The following is a 19,720-nucleotide window of genomic DNA, read 5'->3' on the forward strand; positions in this document are numbered from 1 at the left end:
AGAGTCAGCTGATCCAGACCATGAAGACGTACCTGAGCAGAGGGCACACACGCACTGTGTGACACACACACACACACACACATAACTACACACACTGTGTGACATACATGCACGCAAGCACACACTAACTACACACACACACACACTCTCACACACTAACCACACACACACACACACACACACACACACACTGTGTGACACACACACAGTTATCCGTTTAAAACGGTACTGGTGATATTTTCTGCACTTTTTTTTGTAGTAAACTTCAAAGTGCCAACAGCTGCAGAAATAATGACTTCTTCTTTAAGTTTCATTAATCAGCAATAATTCATAATTCAGCCGAGTCACAGAGATTAGAGAAAGAAATGTTTGATTAGATTCTTAGAGAGGTTTTGTGTTGGCAGCACTTTCCCCTTTTTTTTTATTATTATTATGATGATTCTTCCTTTGAACGGATGAATATTATTTTCTAAATGAAATCATTGGTTGTTTATTTTATAGAAACCAAAGGAATGTTGTTGTTTGTTTAAAAAGCTGCTCAAAGTGATTGATTTTTATTTTTTATTGTTCTGACGGCAAGAAGCAAAGTTGAGTGTTTTGTGACGTTTTGATTTTAAATTAATTTGATGTTAATGTTGAGTTTGGTGTCTCATGTTGACAATAAAAGGAAATTAAGGTTTTTGTTTGTGTTTTTTTTTTTAAGATTATTTTTTGGGGGCTGACAGTGGATGGACAGTAAAGGTGGGAGAGAGGCTTTTTTTAAGGTTTTCATTGCTTTTGTTTTCAGCTTTTTGGGACAGTTTTCAACATTTTTGTTTAAGTTTTTTCCGACAATTTTTGATGTTTGAGTTTGTTTTGACAGTTTTATTTTGATGTTTTTGTCGCCTTTTTCCCCCCACATTTTTCGCCTTTTGACATTTTTGCTTTGGAGTAATTGTTTTTTACACTTTTTAAATCCAAGCAGTCCCGGGACCTCTTTAGATAGTTGGAGATCTCAAACCCCCCCTTCTGCATGATAGTTGCTTGATATTAAATTACCATGAAACTATTTTTCAAGTCATTGAGTCATTTTTCAATTAAAACCATTTTCAGGTTTGTCTCTTTTAATAATAGTAATAATTTCTATTTATATGAACAAAAACGACCCAAAATAACTCCAGAGATGCAAAACAATCAATGACCACAAGGGGGCGCAATATGGCAACAAATACACATTAAACAAACAAAGAGACACAAAGAAAAGAAAAATGACGTACAGTATTACTCTTAAGTGTGTGACAACATTATGGGATGGATCCCTACAGAGATAGACCTTTTAGTTAAAGAGTAAGATCCTTTTAGTTTAACATCAAACAGCCCCGAAATCACCATCACCAAACTCCACCAGACTCCATGTAAATAATCAGGACTTTTATCATTGTGAAACACACTTCATTCAAAGTGGACAGAAACTAAATAAAACTACCAAAAGCCGTCTTGGTTCATCTTTCCACTGTTCCAACAATCACCACTCTGGTTTGGTTGAAATAAACCCTTAATTCACCCATTTACATGTGGAGATATGCTGGCTCTATACACGCTAAAAGTCCTGATTGTTTACATGGAGTCTGGTGGAGTGTTTAATCTTATATCAACGTGTTCATACTGGAGAAAAACCATATGTCTGTAACCTTTTTAATTTTCGATTATAACAGCAAGTCACTGCAGAGAAAGTCTGCAGGAAAACTTTCAGTAAGTTTAGATATTTAAATACACGCAGCTTTGCCAACACATGTATGTTGACGGCACGTAGAAATAATAAGATACGTTTATTTGATTTAGCACCTATTCACTTGATAAAATCATTAAAATAACTAAACGTAAGCTGCAATGTGTGTGTGTTACTGTGTGTGTGTTACTGTGTGTGTATTAGTTGGGGGGCTAAAATAAAAGATGTCTATACATTTTCGATTAATCATGCGGCTCTAGCATTAATAATAAAACTGGACTTTTTCAGAGTTTTTTTCCAACAATTTCTTCGAGTTTTTATCATTTAAAGCATTTTTTTGGGGCGAATTCTTTCAAAGATTTGTTGTTTTCTGATGTTTTTGTCGATTATTTTCAAATTTTTTTAAAGCATTTTTTCCCCTATTTTTTTGTTTTTCAAATTTTTTCCCATTAAAATATTTGTTCAAATTTTTTAAGCTTTTTCTGACATTTCTGTCACTTTCTGCTTTTACTCTGGCGGTTTGTTGCCTTTTGGCATTTCTTTCGAATTTTTTTTTTTAATGTTTTTGTCTCTTTTAAAATCCATGCCGAGATGCCCCCCCTCCCTCTCGAGATAGTTGGAGATCTCAACACAACACAATGATGTTACGTCCTTGTATCGAGTCGACACAAAACAACACATAGGCAAAGTGTTTGATAAAAAACCAGTTGTCTTCTCTGATTGGTTTATTTATGGTACATGATAACAGTGTTTGGGGTGCGTGGGGGGGGTGGGGGGTTTAGAAGTAGTTGACAACCCTGCGGATGGACTGGATGTTGGGGTTCTGGGCCTGCCACTCGTTGTGGCTGCAGTAGTCGCCACGCTCAACGATGTACATACGACCACGGAAGTTTGGCTCCTCGTACATCACCCAGCTGCACACGCAGGGAACACACGTTAGCAACAACAACAGATTATATACAGGACAGGCCAAAAGTCTGGACACACCTTCTCATTCAATGTGTTTCTTTATTTTATGTGCTTTTTTTGATAACTCTGCAAACCCTTGGTGTTCTCTCAATGAGCTTCATGAGGTAGTCACCTGAAATGGTTTTACCTTCACAGGTGTGCTTTGTCAGGGTTCATTAGTGGAATTATTTCCCTTATTAATAAAAAAAGCAAAGGGTGGCTACTTTGAAGAATCTAAAATATAAGACATGTTTTCAGTTATTTCACACTTTTTTGTTAAGTACATAATTCCATATGTGTTCATTCATAGTTTTGATGCCTTCAGTGAGAATCTACAATGTAAATAGTCATGAAAATAAAGAAACGCATTTAATGAGAAGGTGTGTCCAAACTTTTGGCCTGTACTGTATAGATTCACATTTCAGAGCATGAAACTGTTTAAAGAACTTAAATGATGTATTTAGAGTGGTGTGTGTCTGTGTGTGTGTGTTCTTGTTTAACTATATTTGTGGGGTCCGGACAGCTTTGTGGGGCAAAAATGTTGGACCCTACAGGGTTAAAGGGCTGTTTGAGGGTTAAGACTTTGTTTTAGGATTAGGGTTAGAATTAGGTTATGGTTAGGGTGAGGGTAAGGGTTAAGGTTAGGCATTTAGTTGTGATGGTTAAGGTTAGGGTAAGGGTTAAGGTTAGGCATTTAGTTGTGATGGTTAAGGTGAGGGTAAGGGGCTAGGGAATGCATTATGTCAATGAAGGGTCCCCACAAAGATGGTGCCACAAATCTGTGTGTGTGTGTGTGTGTGTGTGTGTGTGTGTGTGTGTGTGTTAGACTCACGCTCCATCTCCGTAGACCTTGAGTGAGTTGATGCAGTTCTTGGAGAAGCCGCGGCTCTGCAGGAAGGGACAGTCGTCACAGATCTCCACACACTGACCTGAGAAGTTACAGGCCTCGAACAGCTCGATGCGGTAGTGCTCTCCATGCTGAAACACACACACACACACACACACACACACACACACACACACACACACACACACACACACATTAAACTTTGAACTGTGTCAACGTTCTATCAGAATCTGTGTAAACACAAAATAAATGATTATTTTGATCATTTCAGTTCATAAAATGGTGTCAAACTAAAGTCTAACAGAATATAATTGTAACAGTTTAGTTTAGCTTTGTGTTAACCAGAGCTAAGCTAAAGGAAGCTAACGGCGGAGAATGAGCCGTGAATAGAGAGCTAGGTGACCGTGAGGAGACGTCTTAGATTAACATCACTTCCTCTCCATTTAAACAGGGTTTTCACGTATTCGACAGGGTGTTTAGGGGGGAATCCCTCAACAAAATGTGACGTTTTTCAATAGAAAAAAGCAGTTTCACATCATTTTGGACCGTTATTATTACCATATCTGTCTAAAACGTTAGAAAAAGCTAGAGCAGATAAAGAAATAACACTCAAATCTTTGTGTGTCTCTGTGTGTTTGACGAATAACCCCGTATGTGTGTATATGTTTATAATGTGTGTGTGTGTGTGTGTATATCTACAGTATAACACCGTATGTGTGTATATGTTTATAATATGTGTGTGTGTGTGTGTGTGTATATCTACAGTATAACACCGTATGTGTGTATATGTTTATAATATGTGTGTGTGTGTGTGTGTGTATATCTACAGTATAACACCGTATGTGTGTATATGTTTATAATATGTGTGTGTGTGTGTGTGTGTGTATATCTACAGTATAACACCGTATGTGTGTATATGTTTATAATATGTGTGTGTGTGTGTGTGTATATCTACAGTATAACACCGTATGTGTGGATATGTTTATAATATATGTGTGTGTATATCTACAGCATAACCCCGTATGTGTGTATATGTTTATATGTGTGTGTGTGTATCTACAGTATAACACCATATGTGTGAATATGTTTATAATATATGTGTGTGTGTGTATATACAGTATAACCCGGTGTGTGTATATGTTTGTTTATATATATATATATATGTGTGTGTGTGTGTGTGTGTGTGTGTGTGTGTGTGTATATACAGTATAACCCGGTGTGTGTATGTGTTTGTGTATATATATATATATATATATATATCTACAGTATTACCCCGTATGTGTGTATATGTTTATAATATGTGTGTGTGTGTGTGTGTGTGTGTGTGTGTGTGTGTGTGTGTATCTACAGTATGACCCCGTGTGTGTGTTTACCATGCGGACGGGCTTGCAGGATCCCATGTGGTCATTGTGGGAGTTCCACCTCTGGAACTCGGGGTACTCTCCGTGCTCCAGGATGTACTGCTGGCCCTTAAAGTCGGGGTGGTCGTAGCAGATCCAGGCTCCGCTCTCCACACGGATAGAGTTCACCCTGAAACACACACACCCAGAGACTGTTAGGGGGTCCCAACACAGCAGGGGGCTTTAAAACACACACCCAGAGACTGTTAGGGGGTCCCAACACAGCAGGGGGCTTTAAAACACACACCCAGAGACTGTTAGGGGGTCCCAACACAGCAGGGGGCTTTAAAACACACACCCAGAGACTGTTAGGGGTCCCAACACAGCAGGGGCTTTAAAACACACACCCAGAGACTGTTAGGGGTCCCAACACAGCGCGGGGCTTTAAAACACACACCCAGAGACTGTTAGGGGTCCCAACATTGCAGGGGGCTTTAAAACACACACCCAGAGACTGTTAGGGGGTCCCAACACAGCGCGGGGCTTTAAAACACACACCCAGAGACTGTTAGGGGGTCCCAACCCAGAGACTGTTAGGGGTTTAAAAACACACACCCAGAGACTGTTAGGGGGTCCCAACACAGCGCGGGGCTTTAAAACACACACCCAGAGACTGTTAGGGGGTCCCAACACAGCGCGGGGCTTTAAAACACACACCCAGAGACTGTTAGGGGGTCCCAACACAGCGCGGGGCTTTAAAACCACACCCAGAGACTGTTAGGGGGTCCCAACACAGCAGGGGGCTTTAAAACACACACCCAGAGACTGTTAGGGGGTCCCAACACAGCGCGGGGCTTTAAAACACACACCCAGAGACTGTTAGGGGTCCCAACACAGAGTTTTTAATTTGTTTATTATTGTTTTTTAATTGTTTTCTAACTGCTCTTTAATGTTTTATGTACAGCACTTTGAATTGCCCTGTTGCTGAAATGTGCTATACAAATAAAGCTGCCTTGCCTCCGTCCAGAGACACGGGGTCTATATATACATGTCAATAGGCTCGTTGGAGATGAACTGCGCCTCGCCTGTAAAGTAGACGAGAGCAGGCGGCAGCAGCGGGGGGGCGGTGACAAAAGTCCGCTCTCAAGTCGGACATTTTTCCAGCTGATTCCAGCAGCATTCAGGCTGAACAGGAAGTGACAGAAACACTGTGGTTCGATTCCGGTTTAATAAAATGTTATCAGACCCATATATCAGCTCCTACACAGTCTCCAGTTGATTTTATTATGACAGAGTAGCTGTCAAAGTTCTCTACATGTGATCTGTTGCTGTTTTTAATCACCAACAGACTGGAGATGATCTGTAATCTGAACAGATTTAGTCTCTCTGACTTCTAAACATCACTATCAGCCTCACAACATGTGTTCTGTACAGAATAAGCCTTTAAATGAGACAAATAGCAGTTAAAATCCCTCCGATTCAAAATCAATAAAACGTTTATATAAAACGTCGTCATGTTAAGTTGGTTCTGAACCAATCAGCTGTTCGATCAGCTGAGAGGCCGGCGTTTCCCAGCATGCAGTGGGTCCGCCTGTCCGCCTGGCTCTTGCAGTTGGTGAAAAACAACTGCGCTGCCTGGGTCTCAAAACTGCCGCTGCCTTGGTCTCGTGAGATTATCGTTGCCCACGTGTGCGTGACGTCAGAGCAAGTCGGGATCAAGTCGGACACAAATCTACCCGTCACGCATTGGGCGGCGATCGCCGGTGATTGATTCTGCGCAGATCTGGCTCATCTCGAACGAGCCTATTGACTTTAACGCGCCCGCAAAGCATCCCGGGAAGGTGCCGCTGCATTTTGCATCCAAAACCCTGGCCGATGAATCCGTTGAACGTGACGCGACTGTCCAATAGAAGTAGACAAAAATCTTTTAAACTGACCTTCGTTGATCTGAAATGAAGACAGATTCAGCAATCTTCAAATGTTTTCAGAAACACCTTCCGGTGAACTATCTTCGTAAAATATGAGATCGGATTCTGAACGTGCCGCTCATTATTGCTTTTGAAATTCAGGAGCAGTCAGACCCACGTGACGCGTTCGTCCAATCAGCTGCCGGTCGTGGGCGTGGAGCACCAACCGCGGCATCACGACACCACGCCTCAGTCGTGTCACAAAAATGGATCTGCAGCGTTAAGTGGAACCTGCCTCGGTGATTGGTGCATACACACATATTAAACATTAATACAGAACCATAGGCACAGATACATATAGATAAAGGAGGCTGAATGGGTTGTATAGTATATAGCGTATAGTGTAATGTTGAATAATATAATGATAAAACCAAGAGGACAAAAGACGCAAAACAATTGCAGAGAGAAGACAAATTAAATGATGCTAATAAAATCAGTAAGTAGAATAAACTAAATAAAGATAAGTCACATGAAAGCAGGTCTATAAAAATGACTTTTAAAAAGGGATTTGAAGGACTTTACAGACTGGAGCAAGAGAACTAGAGTTGAGTTCCTTTCAGTGAAGATGTTCCTCTGTCCCGAGTGTGTGTGTGTGTGTGTGTGTGTGTGTGTGTGTGTGTGTGTGTGTGTGTGTGTGTGTGTGTGTGTGTGTGTGTGTGTGTGTGTGTGTGTGTGTGTGTCACCTGTTCATGAAGCCACGGTCCTGGAAGTTATCACAGTCACCTCGCACCTCCAGCTTCCTGCCGGTGAAACATTTCCCCTCGTAGAAGGTGATCTGGAACCAAGAAACACACACGGTGATGTCATCATGCTGCACACACTGTGTGTGTGTGAGTCTGTGTGTGAGTGAGTGATTGTCAGTGTGTGTGTCTGTCTGAGTGTGTGTCTATATGAGTGTGTGTCTGTCTGTCTCTGTATGGATGTGTCCGTGTGTCTCTATGTGAGTGTGTGTCTATGTGTGTATGTCTGTCTGTGAGTGTGTTTGTGTGTGTGTCTCTGTGTGTCTGTTAGTGTGTATTTGTGTGCGAGTGTCTCTCTGTGTGTGATGCAACATAAATGTCCAAATTTATGAATAATTTGTCTGATCCAACTGTAATAATTTAAACCTTTCCCTGAATTAATTATTAAGTTGTCCAGCAACTCGCCTGCTATTGGTTCAAATCTCAGTGGGCGGGACACCTCCGTCCTCTCTGCTACAGAGCAGTCGTACTCTAAGTTACATTAGATCTCCCGTATCCAAACTTCTCTGTAGTTTCCCGTTCCTGTTCCCACTTACTTCAAAGTCAACTCACTGGCTTTTGTGTCAAATTAATTTCAATATTAATATTTCAAAAATAAAGCAGGAAGCTGGAAACTGAATCTATGATCTGCAGCTGGTTACATCCCAGTTTAGCAGCAGGATTTTAACATCTGAACCAGACTTTAAATAATGATTTATCTGTAGAAGAGGAAACTTTTCTCTAAAACAAGACATCATTCTGAAATTAAAAATGTATAAATAAAATGAATATTTCCCCTCAGAACTACAGAAAGAACTTCACACTAAACTCCATTTAAAAACTAAGCAATTTAAATGCAGGTGACCCTAAGAATAGTAACGCAAAACCTTTTGACATGAATTTGAATAAAATTTTGAAATTAATTTGTACTTTACCAGACTCCTAAGAGTAAAATCTGAGTTTAGTGTGTGCTCCCAGTGTGTCCCCCCAATGTGTCGGTGTGTGAGTGAGTGTGTTTGTGTGTGTCCCCAATGTGTGTGTGTCTCTATGTCCACCCAGCAGCTGAATCTCCAGATTTAAGCCTGTGTTGCTGCAGCCGATGCCCCGTTACTCACCTTTCCAGAGTACTGCGACATGTTTGCCCACTGACTGTTGTCCAACCTGGCCCACAACCACACACACAGTGTAACAGAGAAAAAGTTGGACAGCCCAATTTATACGGAGCGAGGGGCGAGGTCCCGGCCCACGGGACAAAAGATCAGCTTTAAAGCTTTCTGCTACCTCGGCACTTTCCCTTCATCCTGACGCGTCTGCTGATTCTGCTCTGTGTGTGTGTGTCTGTGAGTGTGTCTGTGTGTCTCTCTGTGTGTGTGTGTCTGTGTGCGTCTCACTGTGTGAGTGTCTGTGTGCGAGTGTCTGTGTTTGTGTGTGTGACTGTGTGTTTTGTCTCAATAGAAAGTGCTTGTCCTGAGCTTTGCAGATTCCACGTTTCTATAGAGACAGCGAAAGGATGAAATACACAACTCATATACTGTCGGTGATTCGATATATTAACACACACAACATCCCATAATATTTCATACAGAATCTGACAGAAAAACATCTGATGTCTTATGAATAATCTTAAAATTGGACAACATGAAAAACACAGAACAGGTGAACTTTAGAATGAAAATTCACGTTTTTAAATCAAACTTCTAGAAGTTAAAATCCTTTGTTTGCTACAACACGTAACGTAAAGGCTAACCACTACCTTATAAACTTCATGGTTTTCATTTCAATAGAAACTCTAAACACAAGCTCAACATGCAAATAATTCAATACTTTCACAAGTCCATATTGATATTGAGCAGTGTTAGAATCAGAGAAATAAAGCGCGGTGGTTGCTGGGTGTAAACATCACCGCTCAAGAGGCCGCGAGTGGGGGCTGGTGTAACGACTCAAATGCACGACTCAGAGACACGGTTGAAAGTTAAACAAAATAAAGTCTTTACTAGAAAAAATGGTTTAAACAAAAGGCGCTCACAAGGAGGATAATAAACTAACTTAATGGCGTATATAACCTGGCTGGAACGTCGACAAGAGACACGGAGACAAGACAAACTGGCACAAGACAAAGGGAGACAAGGACTATTTATACAAGAGGTTAGGGGAGCCCAGGTGAAAACAATCAGGGGCGGGGTAGACAATCACAACGGCAGGAAACTCACACAAAGGGGGGAGTCAGGATCTGAAACAAGAGGGAAAGGTAAATACAAAATAAAACGGGCAGTGCAGAACGAGACAAAAAATGAGTAACTAAACTTAACAAACTTGACGAGACATAACAGCTGGAAGCTCCGCTGGGAGCGCTACGCCTCTCAGGTCCGCCGCCTTTTTAATGTCCGGCAGGTCCAGGAAAAGGGCCCTGGTGGTGGTGGGGGGGCCACCACCACCCGATCTGCGTCTCGTGTTCCACTTCTCCCAGCGGGGAGGAGGGGAAACCGGTGATAGGCTCTGTTTAAGGGATAGGCAGACGTCACTTTACTGGAAGCCGAGGCCCCCTCCATCTGATGAGAGAAGAAGACAACAGAAGAGATGAATAGGGCTGTGACTGTATGTAGTTTTCATACCGTGGTGAAGAAGCAACGTATCACAACGGTATGGTGGTTAACGGGATTAAGTGGTATGAGCTAGCTGCTAGGCTAATGTATGCAGTGTAAAGTGCAATGGTAAAACACTGCAGCTCTATGCTGTCCACCTCAGCTGAGAATGGAGAAATCTTCTCTTCTGTTTATATTCAATTAAACATTACCTGTAGATATAAGTACTGAAGCCTACAAATTATTCATAATAATCAAACACATATATTTAATATGCTATCCAGCCTCTAGTGTGAAGCTGAAGTGACAAGCTTGAACACAGGATAGAAGACCGTAAATATTAACTAACCAAAAGTTATTGTGTTCATTGTATGTCATATTACAAGACATGTAGCCCCAGTGTTTCCCAAACATTGATATATTTGCTCGCTCTTGCTCTCTCTCTCTCTAAAGTTTTGCATACCTGCAAACTGAGAAGGGCTGAAAAAGCTGACACATTTTAAAGAGACACATTTAAAAATGACAAATGTGATTTGAAAAAAGACACTAATAATTTTGTCTCAGCATGGGAAAAAAAGTTAATAAAAAGGATTTTGTTACGGTTCACAAGACTCCTCCAGACTGAGTTTCATGTTGGCTAAATGATTGTTTTCCTCCTCCACGTCACTGATCAGCTTTCTCAGGAGCATCTACAACACAGCACTGATCAGAACACAAGGACAAATAATACTAAAATCTATTATCACATGCAAGACACAAATCTAATTTTCAACGACCTACAACGGGGTAAATATAAAAAAAGGTGCATGTCCAAAGCTAGAAATAACTGAAAATAACCTAAGCATTGGGATAGCAAGTAGAGGTGTTGAAATTAATCAAGTAATCGGTGCATCGAATCGCGGAAATGGACGATGCTGCATCGATAATCGGCGGGCTCATAATTATTTCGGTTTACAATTTAATGCATGCCTATCATTTCTGTTTACATATTCTGGTATGTTTTGCACATTCAGGAAGTGCCATGTGCTCAGTGCTGTAGTTTTATCTATCCAATTTATTTACTATAAGAGCACTGCAGAATGTTTGGTTTTTGAAGCTTGAAAAGCTATGAATTAAATATTCTACATGGCTTTAATAGAAAATGTATTAGACGCATCGTGATGCATTTTGATTTCGAATAGATAATTGTAATCGAATTTGGAGATCAGTGAAGATTCACACCTCTAATAGCAATAGGTCTTTTTTTAATAATTATTTTTATTATTTATATAATAGCAAGGTACTATGTTTGTACTGAACTGAAATCCTTTAAAATATGAAAGACTGCTCCTATGCCGACTCAAGTTTGTGTAAACAGGATCATTAGCAGGAAATACCTGTCGCTGAACCATACTGCCGGGTCGACCACCGGCATTCTCTGCAGACAGTGGTATCAGCTTCAGTTTACTTGCCAGCTTGTGGTACTCTGCTACCTTCAACTCCACCTGGGATTAGACAGACACCGGAGGGGCGAGGAAACAAGTTAAAACAACGGGGGTGGGGGGTGGTGGTGATGATGTGTCACCTTTCTCAGGCCTTCTGAGTTTGCAGGTAAGCAAATAAACACTTACACAAAATATAGTTTAATCCCAACTATTAAGAAAAAACTGAGTCCTATGTCACATACACCATCTTAATAACATTTTGTTGACTATTTCTGCTCCTCCAGTGCATATAATCTACAATCAATGTACATACAGTACCTTCTCATTCACTTTGGCCAGAACGATCTCCTCATTCCACTTGCCGCCTGTGGCAGAAGGGAAGACCCCTGAAGCGGTGCCCCTGGCCGTTTCCCGTCTCCCCTACATACTTCAAAGAGCATCTCAAACACCTGATTAGATGGATACAGTTTCTGGTGTCTACATATGTGTCAGTCTGTGTTTTAAACACCTCTTTGGTCATGTTGTTTTGCACTGTTTTGTAGTGTCTGTAGAAACTGTCTAGCATTCTGGATTTGGGTGGGTTCAAAGGCCTCAATTTGGACTTGTCCAAAAACTGATAAAACTCTGCCTCACTGTGATTCCAAATGCCCCATATATCATCAAGATATCTGAAATAATGGAAGGGTCTATTGGACAGGAAGCTAGAGCTCCCGTTTCCCACTGAGACATAAAAACATTGGCTTACGCCGGCGCGTAAACCCTACCCATAGCTGTCCCACAGATTTGTAGATAAAACTGGCCGTCAAACTCAAAATCATTCCTAGTCAGGCTGATCTCCAACAATTGGACCTCTGAGGTTTTTAAGGGGACATTGTGTTTAAATGGGCGAGCCAATGTTGAGACGCGGAGAGCCGTAGTGGGAAGGCATCGATCTGCGTCTCGTGTTCCAGTTTTCCCAGCGGGGAGGAGGGGAAACCGGTGATAGGCTCGGTTTAAGGGATAGGCACACTTCACTTTACTGGAAGCCGAGGCCCCCTCCATCTGATGAGAGAAGAAGACAACAGAAGAGATGAATAGGGCTGTGACGTATGTAGTTTTCATACCGTGGTGAAGAAGCAACGTATCACAACAGTATGGTGGTTAACGGGATTAAGCTATGAGCTAGCTGCTAGGCTAATGTATGCAGTGTAAAGTGCAATGGTAAAACACTGCAGCTCCATGCTGTCCACCTCGGCTGAGAATGGAGAAATCTTCTCTTCTGTTTATATTTAATTAAACATTACCTGTAGATATCATAAGTACTGAAGCCTACAAATAGTTCATAATAATCAAACACATATATTTAATGGGCTATCCAGCCTCTAGTGCGAAGCTTAAGTGACAAGCTTGAACACAGGATAGAAGACCGTAAATATTAACTAACCAAAGATTATTGTGTTCATTGTATGTCATATTACAAGCTATATGTAGCCCCAGTGTTTCCCAAACATTGATATATTTGTGGCAGGTCACGTCACGTGTAGAGATGAGGTGGGAGAGATAAAGAAGGCTACCCGGAGCTGGAGGATGGGCCAGCATCGTCCAAGTCTGGTTTGTGGGAACATTTTGGATCTCATGTTACCTATGATGACAGCGGATATAAAACAATAGATAGAACTGCAGCTGTGTGCATGTATTGTGCAACATGCATTCAATATGCTAATTAAGCTATATATTATATGCTGAAATATATTTCTGGAGTGTTCAAGATTAAAAGAAAAACAACAACAAGAACCGTACAGAACCTAAAACCGTGATACGAACTCAACTGTGGGTTTTGGGAACCGTGCTACCCATACATAGCACATACTGCTCGTTACATGCCACCCTTTATGTAACCATGGCAAACTGAACTGATATTAAAAAGATAATGTGGTTCAACGTAGGGCTGGGCGATATATCGATATTAAAAATATATCGATATATTTTTAAATGAGATATGGAATTAGACCATATCGCATATATCGATATAGTTCAAATGTGATCCTTGCTCCCATAGATATATACACAGATGTCGCCTTGAGGTTCTAAACATACGTCAAAACCGCCGCCATCTTGGAACAGAGGTCCGAAGCATTCAGATCAACGCTAAAGATGCCGGACTTTTGTACTGCTTAATTATGTTCGATAGAGGAAATGAAAAGAACAAACAGCAATGAATAACATTTAACAGGTGACAATGTGTTTTATGATTATGTATGCCGCCTTCGACCAGCAACCTGAGCTCCGGGCGGCAGCGGGAGGCGGAGAGCTCCGTGGGCCGGCCGCAGCGTCTCTTCCCCGGGAAAACACAGCTTTGCCTCGCTGCTGCTGCGCTGTCCCCGCTGATCCAGATCGGACCAGCCAAAGACAGAGTGGTGATCGGTAGGATCTTACACGTAGTCCAGGACGACCTGTATGTCGATATCGGGCGGAAAGTTCCACTAAGTTTGCCGGCGGCAGGCGGACGGAGAGAAAGCTACAGCGGGGCAGCAGAGACCGTCTGCGGCTGCAGGATCTGGAGCTCAGTGCCCGTTAAAATGACATGTAACGATAAATACATACAGAAATAAATAGTGGAGGAATGAGCCTGGACATTTCAGTCTGTTTTAAACTTCACCTTGAAGCAGAAACTCTTAGTTCAGAAGGGTGAAGTTTCCGTTTGAACTCAGATCTGTGAACCGATCATAATAAATATTCTTTGTATTAACACATTAATTAGTTTCTTTGTTTTGTAGTCGATAGTTCATCTTTTAGTTTACTTAAGTGGAAGCAGTATCAAGTGGAAGAATGGGACTATAAACCTAGGCTTACAGGCATGAGGCATTACATTTTGAACAAAGTAGATTATATTAATATCAAAAGCTTAATTGACCTTTGGAACGAATCACAAATATGGAGCTTTGATTTCAAAAAAGGTACTCCTGTTATACAGTATTTAGGTTTACATTTTATTGTTATTTGAACAGCTGAGCATTTAATCATGAACCAGGTGAAGAAACCGGTTTATTATTTATTTGATTTTGCAACTGTCTCTATGAAACTACTTGTGACATGTCATATTTGATTTTGGCTTTGACTGAACATTTGCTCTCACTTTGCGGAAAAAAATATCGGGATATATATCGTATATCGATATTCAGCCAAAATATATCGGGATATGACTTTTGGTCCATATCGCCCAGCCCTAGTTCAACGTCACATAAATGAAGGTAAGTTCCCACTACAGGAATTTAGCCCTGATTTTCTGCTTGCAGACAGTAGATTGGAGGCAAATCTGTGTTGGCTTGGCACATCCAGATACAAAGTGGGCTAAATATCTGGAGTTGTTGGGGACTCTGCCAGGTAGCTCCAGCCAAAGAGAGCAAGACCAGGGCTGAGGTGAAACCAGGAGAAGAGGTCCTCTGTAACTTACTGTATGAGACAGAAACTTGTATAGTGTCAACAGTAGAGCAAACAGACCACTTTGAAAGTATCGTGGTGGGAACTTAGCTTCAGTTAAATCCATGCAAAAACTCACATTAGCCACGTTGGAGGGCCGTCTGAGGAAGTGTAATGGGAGAGGATGTCCCAGCGGAAAGTTGAGCGTACTAAAAACCATAAACCATCACTCAGAATCTGAGACTCTGTACACGCTTTGTCTGTGATGTAGGCTACCTCTCTGACCGTGGGAATGGACATCTCCTCAGGTTTACAGGCCACCAGCATGGCAGTCACGCCTACAAGCTGCAGGTTTCTGCGAGTGACTGGCTGGACCTGCAGCACAGCGGGAAACGTTTTTATCCAGAGCTCTCAAAAACACAGAGAGAGAAGAGACCGTCAAGTCAGTTCTTACCTGGAGAAAAGGATCCAGGACAGCAACTGTGAGGTACAGGGTCTCCTGCAGCAGCTCGAACCTGGAGTGAACCTGGACCAGCCAGTTGATCAGAACGGCCTTCGTGTGTTGGGTGATTGGATAACCCTGCATGTAGTTGGCTCGTACAGGCTGCTGCACCTGTGGAGCCAAACAATGATGTAACACACACATTTTAACCATTTATTTATGTCCACCATGGACAGGTACTCTGCATCAGCGCCTTACTAAACACTACAAACAGCATGGCAAAATAATCGTTTTTTCTGGATTATACTATTTTGTTGATCTTTGGGAGCCAAAATCGAAATTGAAATTCAATTAATTGCACAGCCCTAACACAAACTGCGTAACAACATGTCCACAGAGAGAAGATGGACATGACTGTGTGTGTACGACTGATTTAGTGAGACACAAATAAGACAGAAGTGCTAATAAACTGTATGTCACTAAAGCTTTCACTGCTCATTGATGAACGGGGCATCCATGTGGATCTTAAGCTTGGGGTACTGCGAGGTTGTCCAAGCGCCAAGCTCGGAAATCTGAGGTCAAGGGGCATGTTTCAGACTTTGACCTCGGAAAATCTGAATTCAGAGTGTAAAATGGAACCTGCTAACAGTCTATTACATTAAAACCATCCAGAACTCTGTCAGTCATCTTTAAATCTGTGTTTTCTCGGTCTACAGCAGGTTTAATGTGTATCATTATATATTAATTATTCAGCCAATCAGCACTTTGTGTCCACTCTAACATTTCTAAATTCAAAATACTGGAGTCGTCTACCCTGCCCTCTCCTCCCCAGACTCCAAGTACACGTTGGTTGCCAGGCTGAGACCAGATAATGTTGCTGGACACTTGTCTCCCATAGCCAGACATTACTTTACAGCCCAGCGGAGTAGCTAACGTTAGATGCTGGTTATATTGACAGTCATATACACCCGTGCTCATGCAGAGCTCAGTAATCAACTGACAGAAACACTTTTTCAGCTAAGAATAATGGTAGGAACCGCTAAAAATAACACTACCTTGCCTTCCTCTCCTAACCTGACTCCGCCAGATGGATCGCTTCGCATTTGCTCAGCATATCCATCTGGGAACTTTCCGTTGGAGAACTTTTGGGAAGGGGCGGAATACTGGTTATTTGATTGGATGAACCATCTGTCTATCACCTATGTTGGTGATAGACGGGCCAAATCAACCAATCAGATCCACGAAGCGTATGAAAATACAACCACAAGCCCGCCCCTGCTGCTGCAGGCAAAGCATAGCTCGTTAGCACAGCATGCAAGCAACATGTCGGTAAAGGAGATTTGCCGTTTGTGTAACGAGAATTTAGGAATAAAAGGCACCATTTCAGGTTCTACAAAACTGCACCTAGCTAATGCTACTCACACGGTTCAAATAACAATAAAGACCAACTTAACTAACAGCTAACTAAACCAAGAACACAGTATGTTAAGTTTAGTTAACATTTTAACAGTTTAAGTTTGACAGTTATTTACTCTCTTTATGGGCCTAACATTCAGCTGAAGTTCACCGAAAAGACGTTAGCATACCGGGTATTTCAGCCGTTAGCCAGCTAGCTCGTGATAAACCGTCCTGAGTTTGTCCACTTTGTCATAGTTAAACTTTACTGTAATACAACTCCAGCTTCCTCACATCAGCCTCCTTTCTTCCTCTTCACTAAAAGCTTCAGGATAGTTTAGTTGTGGCTTCATTTCTTACCGTCGCCGTTGTCTTGTCCTTCACGGAACCATCTAGAAGCTTCTAGAGAAACAGCGCGAGGACCAGTTTGCTGCGTGGCTGCAGACAGAGTGGTCTGGCAGCAGATTTATGAAAGATCAGAAAAACGTTGAGAAATGCACAACAAAAAAACATCACAAACATTCAAAATAGCTTAACCAATGTAGAAAAAAAGTCTAGGATTTAAGAAGTGCCAAACACTTTGAAAAAAGCGTCAACAAGCATCAAAAACGCAAATAGTGCCTTTTTTCAAAAATGCCAGCATCTTTACCATTTTTACACTATAATTTGGTCAGTGTTGTTAGAAGTGACTGGGAAGCTGATAATAGTAATTAAAGTGCCTGAATCTGGAAACTAATCTGACTCTAAATTAGGTTTATAAGAAGCTGCCTAACAACTTCAGCAGCAAAATTATATTTGGATTCAATGAACACACACACTTTATGTTTACCTTCTGTCTGGTTCAGTGGGTTTAATCAGCGGTAACGTAGAGTTTTTACTGCGGTCAAATGTCCAATCATTGGGTCAAATCATTGGGTCAAATCAGCCAACACTTCTTCTTCTTCTTCTTTATGGTTTATTGGCGGTTGGCAAACCAACTTAAAAGGTGCATTACCGCCACCAGCTGTGCTGGAGTGTGTATCATCATGTAATTTTACAATTATTTTATATTCTACTCAACGCTGCAGCTTTTAGAAATGTAAATAACGCCTTCCTGGTGATTCTGATCTCCTCTTTATTTACCCAGGCATTCAGACTTGACTGAACAGAGTGCTGCACAAGTGCTTTAAGCTTTATATGTGAAGCTATATTTTTATATTGTGGTTTGTAATGTCAACCATTTCTACTGTAATTAACAGTGTGGCACTAGTGATTCAACTACCTCTTTTTATTATGCAGACATGTGTTGTGGCAGTGAAGTTTGACTTTACCTTGACCCACAGCAGTGATTTATGTGTGGAATTTACACTGGATTGTAAAAGGTGAACTACATTATTTAATTCATCAATTTAACATGATGTTAAAACTATTGCCAGTGTTTGTGGTTTATGTAGTTAAGTTAATGCCCATAATGTGAAATAAAGGTCTTTCTAAAGCTACATTTGTTGTTTTTCTGAAGTAACTTTAGGAACATAAACAATATTGTAGTCATACAAGAAGACATTGGTAATTTGATTTGTAATTAATTAAAAGTATCTATTTTGGCTTTAAACAACATAAATATGATTTCTTTAATGTTACCATACATACTTGAATGTTGACAAAGAAGGATCAGGAAAATGTAGTTTGTGCTTTTCTTGTGTGTCTTTATGTACTTGTCAATTTTAATCACCATGAAAACACTTCACCAAAATCCTTTTGGATTAATTTATAGGCATTTATTTCATTTTGAAATACGTAGTCAAGTGTAGGAAATTTAAAAAGCACTAGGTGCGGTTTAATCTGTGTAGGGTTATTGTAAATTCATTATAACAAAAGTATGATCACAAATTGCAAAGGAAAAATTAACAACTTTATTCAATATAATGATTAAATCAAATGTACCTTGTATTTACTGCACTGACATTTTTAAAGTATGAAAACTAAAAACCATACAAGGACATGCTATGTCAATATCTAATTCTAACAGTTAAATCCTAAATACATTAAATTATTTGCCTAATACATACTTCTAAAGTGCTAATTGTTAGGTTTGAATGGTGAACAGAACCCAAATGCAGACAGAACACAGAGCCAGGAGTGTGAACTAACAGGGCTTATTTAGTAAGCCCTGTTAGTATCGAGTATCGAGTCCAGGTTTCCGAAGGGGAAAAGCACGTCCAGGTTTCCAGGATGGAGAACGGGTCCGGTGGTTTCTGGGAAGGACCGGGTCCGTCAGAGGAAGACAGTAGGCCGGCTTGTGGTGGGGTCCAGTGGTGGTGGGTGTCTGGTCCGGTGGATGGCAGGAGTGAAGCGGTAGCAGGAGTCAGGTTCCAATGGCAGCTGAGGTACAAGAGAAAGGATCAGGACAGGCAAACACACAAATGACTCAACAGGTAGCGAGGTTTGTCATGAGCGAGGCAAACTGTTGTCGCCTTGATTAGAATATGACGCAGAGTGGAGGAATGAGCCGGTATATGAAGCAGAGGTTGATTGTGGTAGATGAGAGGCAGCTGGAACCCTGACTACCACACTCTGGACTCCACTCCTGCAATAAGAGACAGACAGAGAGAGAGAGACAGAGAGACAGAGAGAGACAGACAGAGAGGAGAGACAGAGAAGAGCAGCAGGCCTAACAGTAACACTAGAGGACACATCCATTACAGGACTCACATTTTGCTTGTGGTGGACCAGTTTTAGCTATTGAAGACCCTTTTTATGTGAAATTACAAATACAATACTTTCACCTGTGAAGGTGGTGACTGCCAGAGTAGATCCATCATTATATTCCAGTTTTTTTACATAGTGACGCTCCAATATTGAACCTGGTGCTTTATACAATATATTTGGCCGCAGAATTGAAGATTTTTCTAGAAACCTTATGTAATTGAATATTTTTATTTATTTTTTTTTTTTTTTTTAGAAATATTC

The 19,720-nt window shown here is 41.1% G+C and overlaps 3 protein-coding genes across 5 annotated transcripts in view; 1 reads left to right on the forward strand and 2 right to left on the reverse strand.

Annotated features, from left to right (window-relative positions):
* Positions 1-3,667, forward strand: part of nub1 (negative regulator of ubiquitin-like proteins 1) — a 17,796-nt gene extending 14,129 nt beyond the window's left edge. Inside the window, exons 15-16 of one of the 3 annotated variants that reach the window (XM_028568920.1) lie at positions 1-81; positions 3,642-3,667. The exon at positions 1-81 is cut by the window's left edge and continues 81 nt beyond it. In XM_028568920.1, the coding sequence (XP_028424721.1) occupies positions 1-62 (62 nt within the window). In that variant the 3' untranslated portion in view covers positions 63-81; positions 3,642-3,667. Of the gene's footprint in view, positions 680-3,641 lie in introns of those variants that run through there. The other 2 variants (XM_028568919.1, XM_028568917.1) reach the window with 2 other exon arrangements.
* Positions 2,441-8,922, reverse strand: crygn2 (crystallin, gamma N2). Its single transcript, XM_028568940.1, has 5 exons — positions 8,645-8,922; positions 7,494-7,585; positions 4,877-5,033; positions 3,489-3,634; positions 2,441-2,622 (listed from the first exon to the last, which is right to left on the reverse strand). Exons 1-5 carry the CDS (start codon positions 8,663-8,665, stop codon positions 2,487-2,489), a joined length of 552 nt encoding a protein of 183 aa, XP_028424741.1. The 5' UTR covers positions 8,666-8,922; the 3' UTR covers positions 2,441-2,486.
* A 572-nt stretch (positions 8,923-9,494) lies between these two features.
* Positions 9,495-16,466, reverse strand: LOC114548912 (G2/mitotic-specific cyclin-B2-like). Its single transcript, XM_028568941.1, has 4 exons — positions 16,432-16,466; positions 15,389-15,547; positions 15,211-15,309; positions 9,495-10,078 (listed from the first exon to the last, which is right to left on the reverse strand). Exons 2-4 carry the CDS (start codon positions 15,518-15,520, stop codon positions 9,890-9,892), a joined length of 420 nt encoding a protein of 139 aa, XP_028424742.1. The 5' UTR covers positions 15,521-15,547; positions 16,432-16,466; the 3' UTR covers positions 9,495-9,889.
* Positions 16,467-19,720: the final 3,254 nt, after the last annotated feature.

Source organism: Perca flavescens, chromosome 22, assembly GCF_004354835.1.
Source record: "Perca flavescens isolate YP-PL-M2 chromosome 22, PFLA_1.0, whole genome shotgun sequence".
Lineage (NCBI taxonomy): Eukaryota > Metazoa > Chordata > Actinopteri > Perciformes > Percidae > Perca > Perca flavescens.